Source organism: Nerophis ophidion, linkage group LG13 (genome assembly GCF_033978795.1).
Source record: "Nerophis ophidion isolate RoL-2023_Sa linkage group LG13, RoL_Noph_v1.0, whole genome shotgun sequence".
Taxonomy (NCBI): Eukaryota; Metazoa; Chordata; class Actinopteri; order Syngnathiformes; family Syngnathidae; genus Nerophis; species Nerophis ophidion.
The window spans coordinates 44193357-44206359 of NC_084623.1; the positions used below are offsets into that span (position 1 = coordinate 44193357).

General features: G+C 41.5%; 1 protein-coding gene across 15 annotated transcripts in view; it reads right to left on the reverse strand.

Moving 5' to 3' along the window:
* Nucleotides 1–13003, reverse strand: part of LOC133564596 (rap1 GTPase-activating protein 2-like) — a 314916-nt gene that overhangs the window by 35536 nt on the left and 266377 nt on the right. For 9 of the 15 annotated variants that reach the window (XM_061919002.1, XM_061919001.1, XM_061918997.1 and 6 more), the window contains 4 exons: nt 6501–6533; nt 4571–4603; nt 4232–4456; nt 4051–4154 (listed from right to left, as the gene is read on the reverse strand). In XM_061919002.1, coding sequence (XP_061774986.1) covers nt 4051–4154; nt 4232–4456; nt 4571–4603; nt 6501–6533 — 395 coding nt within the window. The remainder of the gene's footprint in view (nt 1–4050; nt 4155–4231; nt 4457–4570; nt 4604–6500; nt 6534–13003) is intronic. The other 6 variants (XM_061918999.1, XM_061919007.1, XM_061919000.1 and 3 more) reach the window with 1 other exon arrangement.

Sequence of the window (13003 nt, forward strand, 5' to 3'; positions counted from 1 at the left end):
AGACTTCCCTCTCCCCAGCCACTTCGTCTAGCTCTTCCCGGGGGATCCCGAGGCGTTCCCAGGCCAGCCGGGAGACATAGTCTTCCCAACGTGTCCTGGGTCTTCCCCGTGGCCTCCTACCGGTTGGACGTGCCCTAAACACCTCCCTAGGGAGGCGTTCGGGTGGCATCCTGACCAGATGCCCGAACCACCTCATCTGGCTCCTCTCGATGTGAAGGAGCAGCGGCTTTACTTTGATCTCCTCCCGGATGGCAGAGCTTTTCACCCTATCTCTAAGGGAGAGCCCCGCCACACGGCGGAGGAAACTCATTTCGGCCGCTTGTACCCGTGATCTTATCCTTTCGGTCATGACCCAAAGCTCATGACCATAGGTGAGGATGGGAACGTAGATCGACCGGTAAATTGAGAGCTTTGCCTTCCGGCTCAGCTCCTTCTTCACCACAACGGATCGATACAACGTCCGCATTGCTGAAGACGCAGCACCGATCCGCCTGTCGATCTCACGATCCACTCTTCCCCCACTCGTGAACAAGACTCCTAGGTACTTGAACTCCTCCACTTGGGGCAGGGTTTCCTCCCCAACCCGGAGATGGCATTCCACCCTTTTCCGGGCGAGAACCATGGACTCGGACTTGGAGGTGCTGATTCTCATTCCGGTCGCTTCACACTCGGCTGCGAACCGATCCAGTGAGAGCTGAAGATCCCGGTCAGATGAAGCCATCAGGACCACATCATCTGCAAAAAGCAGAGACCTAATCCTGCGGTCACTAAACCGGAACCCCTCAACGCCTTGACTGCGCCTAGAAATTCTGTCCATAAAAGTTATGAACAGAATCGGTGACAAAGGACAGCCTTGGCGGAGTCCAACCCTCACTGGAAATGTGTTCGACTTACTGCCGGCAATGCGGACCAAGCTCTGGCACTGATCATACAGGGAGCGGACCGCCACAATAAGTCAGTCCGATACCCCATACTCTCTGAGCACTCCCCACAGGACTTCCCGAGGGACACGGTCGAATGCCTTCTCCAAGTCCACGAAGCACATGTGGACTGGTTGGGCAAACTCCCATGCACCCTCAAGGACCCTGCGGAGAGTATAGAGCTGGTCCACAGCTATACGACTAGGACGAAAACCACACTGTTCCTCCTGAATCCGAGTTTCGGATTCAGGAGAAAATACAGAACTTCTTTAATCTGGGTGTGGCAGGGAGACGCTGTTGCCTTCCAATTTAACACACTGAGTCTCCTAGCCAGGAAAGTAGCGATTGCTACAAGATTCTTTTTGGATTTGCTAAGGGTCGATGGCTGAGGTGCTAAACCAAAAAGTTCGCTTTGAGGATTTGGTTCAATCCTTTCGCCAGTGACCATAGACCAAGTGAGCTAAAACGTATGTAGTAAATTAGCCGGAGCCTGTTTACACCGAACACATAACACAGATATGCCATACAACTTCCCCATTTTCCTTCAACAACAACACTACGACTCAAAGCAAACATTGTGAGAGACAACAAATACTACTTTGGGACTAATGATGATCCAGAACCTTATATTTTTGAGCCTGAATCTAAGGAATCCCACCCCCTTTTCCTGTCAGAACAATTTCCAACACATTTCACCTCCTGTCCCAATCTGCCACACTATAAACAAATAAAATAGACATCAACAAAGTTCACATGGATAGATAATTAATACGCTGTGATTCACATCATTTGCTTAATATGAAGGAGATGGTGGATTATGGCCCACAGTTAAACTTGTGATTTAGTATGTTGAATGATACAGACACGTTTGTAACTGGATACTTTTTAACCAACTCAGTAACCTGCTGGTTAGAGTGACCGTCCTGAGACTTACAGGTCATGAGTTCAAACCCCGGCCGAGTCATACCAAAGACTATAAAAAAAATGCCTCCCTGCTTGGCACTCATCATCAAGGGTTGGAATTGGGGGTTGAATCACCAAATATTTACCGAGCGCGGCCCCCGCTGCTGCTCACTGCTCCCCTCACCTCGCAGGGGGTGAACATAGGGATGGGTCAAATGCAGAGGATAATTTCACCACACCTAGTGTGTGTGCGTGTGACAATCGTTGGGACTTTAACTTTCTGGTATGCAGATACTTTGTATCTGTAATATGCAACTTTCATTATTTATGCCTGTTTATATTGACAAATGTGATGTTTTAGAATGCAAAATTCCTCATTTAAAGAGACTTTTTTACAAATGTATAAGAGATTTTTGATGTAGGCCAATATAAACTGGGGGCAGCGTGGTGGAAGAAGGGTTAGTGCCCCTGCCTCATAATACAAAGGTCCTGACTAGTCCTGAGTTCAAACCCGGGCTCAGGATCTTTCTGTGTGGAGTTTGCATGTTCTCCCCGTGACTGCGTAGGTTCCCTCCGGGTACTCCGGCTTCCTCCCACTTCTAAAGACATGCACCTGGGGATAGGTTGATTGGCAACACTAAATTGGCCCTAGTGTGTGAATGTGAGTGTGAATGTTGTCTGTCTATCTGTGTTGGTCCTGAGATGAGATAGTGACTTGTCCAGGGTGTACACCGCCTTCCGCCCGAATGCAGCTGGGATAGGCTCCAGTGCCCCCCGTGAACCCCAAAGGGAATAAGCGGTAGGAAATGGATGAATGGAATATAAACTGATGCTGATATTGGACCAAGATCAATATCGGATTGGAACACCCTTGGTCTATAGGAAATACATTAACAGGTAAAGTATTTCCTTTTCAGTCAGAAAAAAAAAAGAGTGTAATTTCATTGTAGTCACCACTTAATTAAGTAACCTAAAGACCACTCTGCAATTTTTCTTTATTTAGGAAGAATCTTAGATAGTTAAAAAAACAACAACAACAACATAATTACATATATACATAACAAATTGCAAAACAAAGGAAGAAATACTGTATAATAGTGAGACTATTGAGATGGTCTACAGCAGGGGTCACCAACCTTTTTGAAACCTACTTGGGTACTGATTAATGCGAAGGGGTACCAGTTTGATACACACTTAAATAAATTGCTAGAAATAGTCAATTTGCTCAATTTACCTTTAACTATATGTTATTATTAATAATTAATGATATTTATCTTTGTGGAAACACTGATCATCTTAATGATTTCTCACAATGAATATATATTTTTAATGACATGTTTTAAATAGGTTAAAATCCAATCTGCCCTTTGTTAGAATACATAACAAATTGGACCAAGCTATATTTCTAATAAAGACAAATCATTATTTCTTCTAGATTTTCCAGAGCAAAAATTTTAAAAGAAATTCAAAAGACTTTGAAATAAGATTTAAATTTGATTCTCTAGATTTTATAGATTTGCCAGAACATATATTTTTTTCATTTTAATCATAATAAGTTTGAAGAAATATTTCACAAATATTTTTTGTCGAAAAAACTGTAGTTAAAATGAGGAATTAAATTAAAATTTATTTAATATTCTTTGCAATAAGAAAAATAAATTTACTTGAACATTGATTTAAATTGTCAGGAAAGAAGAGGAAGGAATTTAAAAGGTAAAAAGGTTTAAAAATCCTAAAATAATTTTCAAGGTTGTATTTTTTCTCTAAAATTGTCTATCTGAAAGTTATAAGAAGCAAAGTAAAAAAATAAATGAATTTATTTAAACAAGTGAAGACCAAGTCTTTAAAATATTTTCTTGGATTTTCAAATTCTATTTCAGTTTTGTCTCTCTTATTATTAAAAATGTCGAGCAAAGTGAGACGAGCTTGCTAGTAAATAAATACAATTAAGAAAATAGAGGCAGCTCACTGGTAAGTGCTGCTATTTGAGCTATTTTTAGAACAGGCCAGCGGGTGACTCATCTGGTCCTTACGGGCACCGTGTTGGTGACCCCTGGTCTACAGATACATTGCTTGTATGGCATTAGCGCAACTTTTTAAGTCTGCCAAGACAATTATATGGATTATACTGACATGTCCCACCTTAAAGACATGCATAATGCATAGTGCACTCCACATATGCATAGTGCACTCCACATACTACATGTCACACATGTCAAGCGTGTACCTGAGCATGATCCGTAAGAACTCTTGACCCTCCACCTCCTCGTGTTTCAGGGACATGATGAGGTTCCCTATGCTGCTGCCTGTGCAGTAGTAGTTCATGTGCTCCTGCAAGAAGTCGCATTTTTCAGAAATAACAGCGCGCATTTCACGCTTAATTTCAGCTATATTACATAACCGCATACCTTGCCCAGGAAGTGTTTGCGGTAAGCCCGGGCGGTGCTGTTGCACTCCAGACGGTAGCCGTGTCCCTCACCGGGGCTCATTCCCTCTCCTCCGTCCTCGTCTTCTTCAAAGAAACTGGACTCTGAAGAGGACGGCGTCCCAGCTGTTGCCTCCCCGTCCTCGATCCAGTAGCCACCGAACTGTGGCAAGATAACTTGGGGGTACGGTCCACCTTTCTCCAGGACCTTGGAGACGAGAGCGGGGGGGTGGGGGGGGGGATAGAAGCCCAAGAAAAAGATCAACAGTGAAGATAAATCATCTGGTGAGTGTGCACTACTCTGTAGCCGCAGGTGACTCACATCTTCTATCCGTGGGTAGGGGATGTAGTCATCCTGTGAAGAGATGTAGACAGACGGTAATCACACATCAAGTAGTGGCTTTAAAAGGGATACAACTTGAAAGGTTCATTTATGATGTAATACACTGAAATATGCAAACACCAATCAAAGTGAGGCATCCATTAATGATGATGCAGGTCTTGTCGATTTGGATCTGTTACAACCCTGGAACCAGGGCAAACCTCATGGCATAAACACTTTATTTAGCTCTTTAGAAAGGCTCTGACTTCCCATCAATTTAGACAGTTTACACTTTCCTTTACTAAGGACAATGGGCCCCCATTCAGCAATAAGTTTCTAACTTTTCTTTAACAATAAGTTCCTAAGCTTTCCTCTTATTTTTCTTCCTAAGTGATTTCCTAAGAGGAGTCCATTTAAATTCATGACGCGTTCTTAAACGGCCAAATTGTTCCCACCTGCTGTTCTTAAGTTGCTGAATGCCAAATGTTAGCGCGTGTGTGTCTATTATAATTTCCATATAAACACGCCCTTATTTTCCCAATATGCATATGTGAACACCCTTAATTCAGTAATTTGCATAGGTAAACACCCTTAACCCCCCATTTAAGGGCACAATTCCGTCGGAAAAGCCGAACATCAGACACACGTAGAAAACGCAAACAGACTACAGATGAGAAATTCCTATTATCCCGCGGGGAAAATACATAAAGTTAAAACGTAAGTTTAAGAAAGGGGGGACAGCTCTCTGTAGCTTAAAGCGTTCAAATAAATATTTGGCATTTTCGTACATGATCATGAAATATGCGCTCCCTCCCACGGGCACGATCGGCGGCATCTTGCCATCTTGCAGTGTGTGTGTGTGTGTACGCCTGCATGCACACTTTATTTTGAAATGTCTATATATTGCTGATTTTGCTATATGTTTGTCTGTCTTATATCTATTAATTTGCATAGGTAAACACCCTTAACTCCCCATATAAGGGCACAATTCCGTCGGAAAAGCCGAACATCAGACACACGTAGAAAACGCAAACAGACTACAGACGAGAAGTTCCTATTATCCCGCGGGGGAAATACATAAAGTTCAAACGTAAGTTTAAGAAAGGGGGGACAGCTCTCTGTAGCTTAAAGCGTTCAAATAAATATTCGGCATTTTCGTACATGGTCGTGAAATATGCGCTCCCTCCCCAGGGCACGATCTGCGGCATCTTGCCATCTTGCAGTGTGTGTACGCCTTCATGCACACTTTATTTTGAAATGTCTATATATTACTGATTTTGCTATATGTCTGTATGTCTTATCTCTATCTATCTATCTATCTATCTATCTATCTATCTATCTATCTATCTATCTATCTATCTATCTATCTATATATCTATCTATGATATTAATCTAACAGACAATAGAAGTAGGGGAACTTGTCACACTTAAGAACAACTAGGCCACCCTAAGAGTGCCCTGGAGCACTCGTAGATTTTGTTCTTACCTACGATCAAATCCCAGCTAAGAAAACATTGGTGAATACAAAAATCTCCTTTAAAACTCCGTAAGTAGGCCTGAGAACAACATTTGTTCTTAAGAACGGTTGCTGAATGGGGTCCGATGTGATTTAACAGCTTTTGGTCGTTTTTAAAAGACCAAAATGGTGTCACAAAAAACACCACCTGTATTTGTTTGCACAGTGTAACGACACAGCAGGTGCGTGACCTCTAAACGCTGCTGAAGCCCATCTGCCAATAATTTTGACTAGAGCAGCAGCCAGCGCAAACGCAAGGCAGCAAGGACAAATTTGCAGTCAGAGTTCCTTCCACTTATTAAATCATGAGGTTACTGATTTCATTTGGAAGCACTAAGAGACGACAACGAAGGCACACAGACATCACGACACAAAGCCAGGATGCGTGAGCGTGTTTCTGTTGACCGGCCACACCTTCCATTTTTTGCTCTCTTCGACTTTGGGGACCTGAAATCCATTCGCAGCATGAGGACGGAAAGCACATGAGTCAACAATCAAAGGTCAGTATGCAACGGCGCCAACATTGGGCCTCGTTCTCACGAGTCAGTTCTTAAAAACCAGTCAATTCTTAAAAAAAAAAAAGCTTGATTAAGACTTCGGAGATGGCTGAAAGCTCCTGCTGGTTTATCCCAATCAGCAGGAGTTCTTTTTTTCTATGAAAAACCCATTCATATGCAGCTTACTTGCACATATAAGTGGAATTAGGTTTGCAAAGTGATTGGTCTTGCCTTTTTCTGAATTATTTCGGAACATCTCCATCAGTATATTTTTGGGAAAATATATTTTGGAAACACTTTAGTATGGAGAACATATTCATCATTAACCTCTTAAGGCCCACGCTGTTTGTTTACATGCTTTTTTTTAATTTCTCTTTTCTATTTGGGCTTATTGGACCCTAATTAGAATAAAAACCAAAAATACTATTTTTATATGATGCACTTAGTCCATAAGTACACAAACGTGTACCGTATTTTTCCAACTATAAGTCACAGTTTTTTTCATAGTTTGGCCAGGGGTGCGACTTATACTCGGGAGCAACTTCTATGTGAAATTATTAATAAATATGATTAATAATATTATTTAGCTCATTCACATAAGAGAGTAGACGTATAAGATTTCATGGGATTTAGCGATTAGGAGTGACAGATTGTTTGGTAAACGTATAGCATGTTCTATATGTTATAGTTATTTGAATGACTCTTACCATAATATGTTACGTTAACATACCAGGGACCTTCTCATTTGGTTATTTATGCGTCATATAATGTACACTTATTCAGCCTGTTGTTCACTATTCTTTATTTATTTTAAATTGCCTTTCAAATGTCTATTCTTGGTGTTGGGTTTTATCAAATACATTTCCGCCAAAAATGCGCCTATACTACAGTGCGACTTATAAATGTTTTTCTCCTTCTTTATTAAGCATTTTCGGCAGGTGCGACTTATACTCCGAAAAATACGATACTTCATGTGTAGTGTGACATGCTAATTTTTATTTTTACACTTTTTTTCCCCAAATTCCATTTTATGTAATACTCCTCTGACACCAGCAGATGGCAGTATAAGTGTCCATATGGCATAAGACCCCAATTCAGTAGTGTACAAACTTTTGGAAATAAGAGCTAAAAGGTGCTGTCCACGCATGTGGACAGTAACATGCAAATTAATAACATATTGGCTCTTAATGAGTCATTGTTAAGTACTTATTAATGCCTTATTCTGCATTGCCTTATTATACAACGAAGAGTCTTCCTTCAATAACCTCAGCATTGTCGCTTATTTGTATCCCTGACCCTTATATGTTCCCCTAGTGTCCAAATAACTCTAAATTAAGTCTTTGTTACTTAGAATATGTTCCCTATTCTAAAGTGTTACCAATATTTTATTATCTTATTAACCATTCCCACACCAATGTAGCGTAGACTTTTACAAAAAAAAAAAAAAACAACGAACCCAAAACATTGTTATTGACAAGATGTTAGAACACGGGTGTCAAACAGATCTGGCTCGCCACATAGTTTATCGCGGCCCACCTCATCATTTTACGTAGCCCGCGAAAACCTGAAAATAATGTGTCTCAATGAAAAAGTTCACCTTGTTCAGTTTGAAAGTAATTGTTGGTTCAATTTTGACAGAAAAATTGTACTTTGTGCAGTAGTGCTGCAACTATTGGTTATGGTAATAGTCGACTTGTCAAGCAATTTTCGCTTTTGATCTGCTGTACACGTTGAGTCCGGGACTTGATTTAACTCATTTTTATAATCTAGAAATAAAAAAACTTGTAAACAAAGACATGTACATTACTGAGAGATGAATGGTTTTACTATATTCCACAAAGTATATAACCACAGTGTAAAATAAATCCATAGCCAAAGTGCAAGATGTCATGTAAAAATGACACAAAGTATTTTTGTCTAATAATGTAAGGGTTATCTTGCTGCAATTATTGACCTAAAGTGGGGGTCAGCTACCCACAGCTCTTTAGTGCCACCGTAGTAAGTCCCTGGAACATTTTTAAAAAGGGAAAAACTAAATAAATTTTTTTGGTTTTGTTTGAGGGCAAACATGACACAAACCTTCCCACTTATTAGTAAGCCACTGTTTAATATGTTTGCGTGTATGCTTCACTGATGAGAGTATTTGGTGAACATCGTTTTGTCCTACTAATTTTGGCGGTTCTTGAACTCACCACAGTGTGGACTGTGACGCAACAGTTTGTTTACATGTAAAAGCGTCCACTCCTTTTTTTTTTTCCCCATTTTGTCCACCAAATGTTTTATGCTGTGCGTGAATGCAAAAAGGTACCTTTTGTTGATGTTATTGACTTGTTGGAGTGCTAATCAGGCATATTTGGTCAGTGCCTGACTGCAAGCTAATCAGTGCTATCATGCCATTAAGACTCGATGTTTGTACATATTGCATCGTTATGCCTCGTTTGTAGCTATATTTGAGCTCATTTGATATCCTTTTCTTTTATTTTCTTTGTATAACATTTAGTTTTGCATGTCTCATGACACATTATCCATCCATCCATTTTCTACCGCTTATTACCTTTTTTTGGGGGTCGCGGGGGGGCGCTGGCGCCTATCTCAGCTACAATCGGGCGGAAGGCAGGGTACACCCTGGACAAGTCGCCACCTCATCGCAGGGCCAACACAGATAGACAGACAACATTCACACTCACATTCACACACTAGGGACAATTTAGTGTTGCCAATCAACCTATCCCCAGGTGCATGTCTTTGGAAGTGGAAGGAAGCCGGAGTAACCGGAGGGAACCCACGCAGTCAAGGGGAGAACATCCAAACTCCACATAGAAAGATCCCGAGCTCGGGATTGAACCCAGGACTACTCAGGACTGTACTTGCTAGCGTCATTTATAGAACAGGCGTCAACCTGCAGTCCACAAATATCTCTTATGTGTGACTGCCATCTACGGGTCACACCTGTCATTAGATATGGTACATGGGTTATACTTGTACCGCAATCAAAATATGCACAACCAGAATTAATACACATTTAATGCGCACTGTTGAAAATCAAAGGATTTTAAGAGGTAGTCTGAAACATACGGTAGTTTGTAGGGCAGGGGTCGGCAACCCAAAATGTTGAAAGAGCCATATTGGACCAAAAATACAAAAAACAATCTGCCTGGAGCCGCAAAAAATTCAAAGCTATATTACATACAAATCGTGTGTCATTAGATATAAATTGAATTATGAGGACTTAAAGGAAACCAAATGAGCTCAAATTGTCACGTGGAGCGTGCATGGTGATGCACGTTTAGTCACCCCAAGATGCAATATGGACCAGCCAGACAGGAATAGCAGTTAATGCTCGATTTAATGTACAAAAATAAGATGACACTGGTACAAAAAGGCAAACGAAAGTGCGTGCCTACGCACGGGAAGCTAACGCTAAACTTAGCAGTCAGTCAAGAGTCCAAAAATGATGTGCTGAGCGCACGAGAAGCTAAGGTGAAACTTAGCACAAGTACAGACATAGAAGATACCCACGTAATGTTGCCTATAGCAAACAAAAGTTACAGGCTGAACTGAAGTAGCTGGCAGGCTTAAATACAGGCAGTAATCAAAACACAGGTGCGCGTTAACCGAAAGTAGCAGGTGGAACAAATACGAAACTTATGGTAACCAGATAAATCAGGAAGTGTGAAGTGTGAATTATATTTATATAGCGCTTTTCTCTAGTGACTCAAAGCGCTTTACATAGTGAAACCCAATATCTAAGTTCCATTTAAACCAGTGTGGGTGGCACTGGGAGCAGGTGGGTAAAGTGTCTTGCCCAAGGACACAACGGCAGTGACTAGGATGGCGGAAGCAGGGATTGAACCTGCAACCCTCAAGTTGCTGACACGGCCGCTCTACCAACCGAGCTATACCGCCCCTGCAAAAACTAGGAACAGCAAGAGTCCAAAACAATCGAAAAAACACAAAACGACTCAAAAACCAAAATAAATGTATGATCTGGGCGGCGGATCATTACACAAATATAGCCCCCATTTTTGGGGGCGGTATGGCGTAGTGGGTAGAGCGGCCGTGCCAGAAACTTGAGGGTTGCAGGTTCGCTTCCCACCTATTGACATCCAAATCGCTGCCGTTGTGTCCTTGGGCAGGACACTTCGCCCTTTGCCCCCGGTGCCGCTCACACTGGTGAATGAATGATGAATGAATGATTGGTGGTGGTCGGAGGGGCCGTAGGCGCAAACTGGCAGCCACGCTTCCGTCAGTCTACCCCAGGGCAGCTGCGGCTACAGATGTAGCTTACCACCACTGAGTGTGAATGAATGATGGGTTCCCACTTCACTATGAGCGCTTTGAGTATCTAACAATAGAAAAGCGTGATATAAATCTAATCCATTATTATTATTGGTATTATTACAAATGAGGCATAGTGATGCAATATGTACATATAGCTAGCCTAAATAGCATGTTAGCATCAATTAGCATACAGCCATGCTGTGACCAAATATGTCTGATTAGCACACTCCGCATAAGTCAATAACATCAACAAAACTCACCTTTGTGCATTTATGCACAACGGTGTAAGTTTGGTGGACAAAATGAGACAGAAAAAGAAGTGGCATAAATCACGTCTTAGAAAGTCGGAGAAAGTTATGCATGTAAACAAACTAGGGTGAGTTCAAGGACCGCCAAATTTAGTAGGACAAAACAGCGCTCACCAAATACTCGAATCAGTGAAGCATGTTTAATATAAAAAGTGTGCTTTATGGCAAGTAGGGAAGATTTGTGTCATTTTTGTCCTCCTACAGAAACCAAATTAAAACAAAAAATATGTTTTTTTCCCCTCATTTCCATTTTTCATATATTTTTGAAAAAGCTCCAGCGAGCCACTAGGGCGGCGCTAAAGAGCCGCGGGTTGCTGACCCCTGTTATAGGGGCATCAGAATAACATTTTTAAAAAAGAAGATAGTGGAATGTTTTGGTGGTCTATGTTAAATGTATGATAAGATTCATGCTTATAGACAAATACACAACAATGCTAATCTCGCAGGATGCTGAGAGTAACATTTTGTCCCGAGAAGCCTAAATTGAGTACTGCTAAAAATGCAACATGCACTTCACTTCAGCGAGGGCCATGCTGTAACTTCAATATCCTGCAGGTCGGTGATGGAGTGTCTGTGCATATTGACGGAGCAGCTGTTACAGTCACTGGGGGAGTCATTGTCGACAATGGGAATACTGATCACAAAAGGTGCTCTTAAGGGATTCAATTTTCTGTCTCAGACAGAGACAAAGAGGACAAAGAAAATGTGGAAAGGGGAGAAAAAAAAAAATATATATATATATATATATATATATATATATATATATATAAAAAGAAATGAGAAGAGATGACCTTCATCAGCGCCACCTATTACAACATCGAAAAGGACTTTGAACACTCAGTTCCCAACGCCGAGGTGTAGGCGGCAGAGCTCAAGAGAGCAGATCGATGCAAGCTGAGGTTCAGAGAAGATGGATGAGGGACCACAGTTCTTGCTGTGGGAGATTCTTTCATCACTCGGCTGCCCTGACCAGCTCTCGTCCACCAATTATGGGTCCAAAATATCTCGGTGATGTGCTCATAGTTTTAGCATTGAGGTTTGGAGGCAGTCAGGCAAACAACTACTACTGTTCGCCTGACTACTTTCATCTCCGTAATATCGCTAAAATTCGCCCCATTTTGTCCACTAAAGACGCCGAGATCATTATCCATGCGTTTGTTACGTCTCGTCTCGATTACTGTAACGTACTATTTTCGGGTCTCCCCATGTCTAGCATTAAAAGATTACAGTTGAGATGGTCTCCTGTGAACGGGACTCTCGCTGTTGTCTTGGATCTGCTTGAACTGAACTCTCGCGGCTGTGTTGGAGCCACTATGGATTGAACTTTCACAGTATCATGTTAGACCTGCTCGACATCCATTGCTTTCGGTCCCCTAGAGGGGGGGGGGTTGCCCACATCTGAGGTCCTCTCCAAGGTTTCTCATAGTCAGCATTGTCACTGGCGTCCCACTGGATGTGAATTCTCCCTGCCCACTGGGTGTGAGTTTTCCTTGCCCTTTTGTGGGTTCTTCCGAGGATGTTGAAGTCGTAATGATTTGTGCAGTCCTTTGAGACATTTGTGATTTGGGGCTATATAAATAAACATTGATTGATTGATTGATGGTTCAAATAGGACACACTAAAATATAAATTCACCAATCAGCCCAAAAAGAAACAATACAATAGTGGGTTGCATTAATTAAATGATAATAATCCCCTTAATATTTGATATCTCGCAAATGAATTGTTCATTACTAGGTTGTGGCATTACATATATAGAGCAACATACATATACAGTGGTCAATGAAGCTTTCTATTTTATTCTAACCTAATATAGAGTTGTAAATTGTTC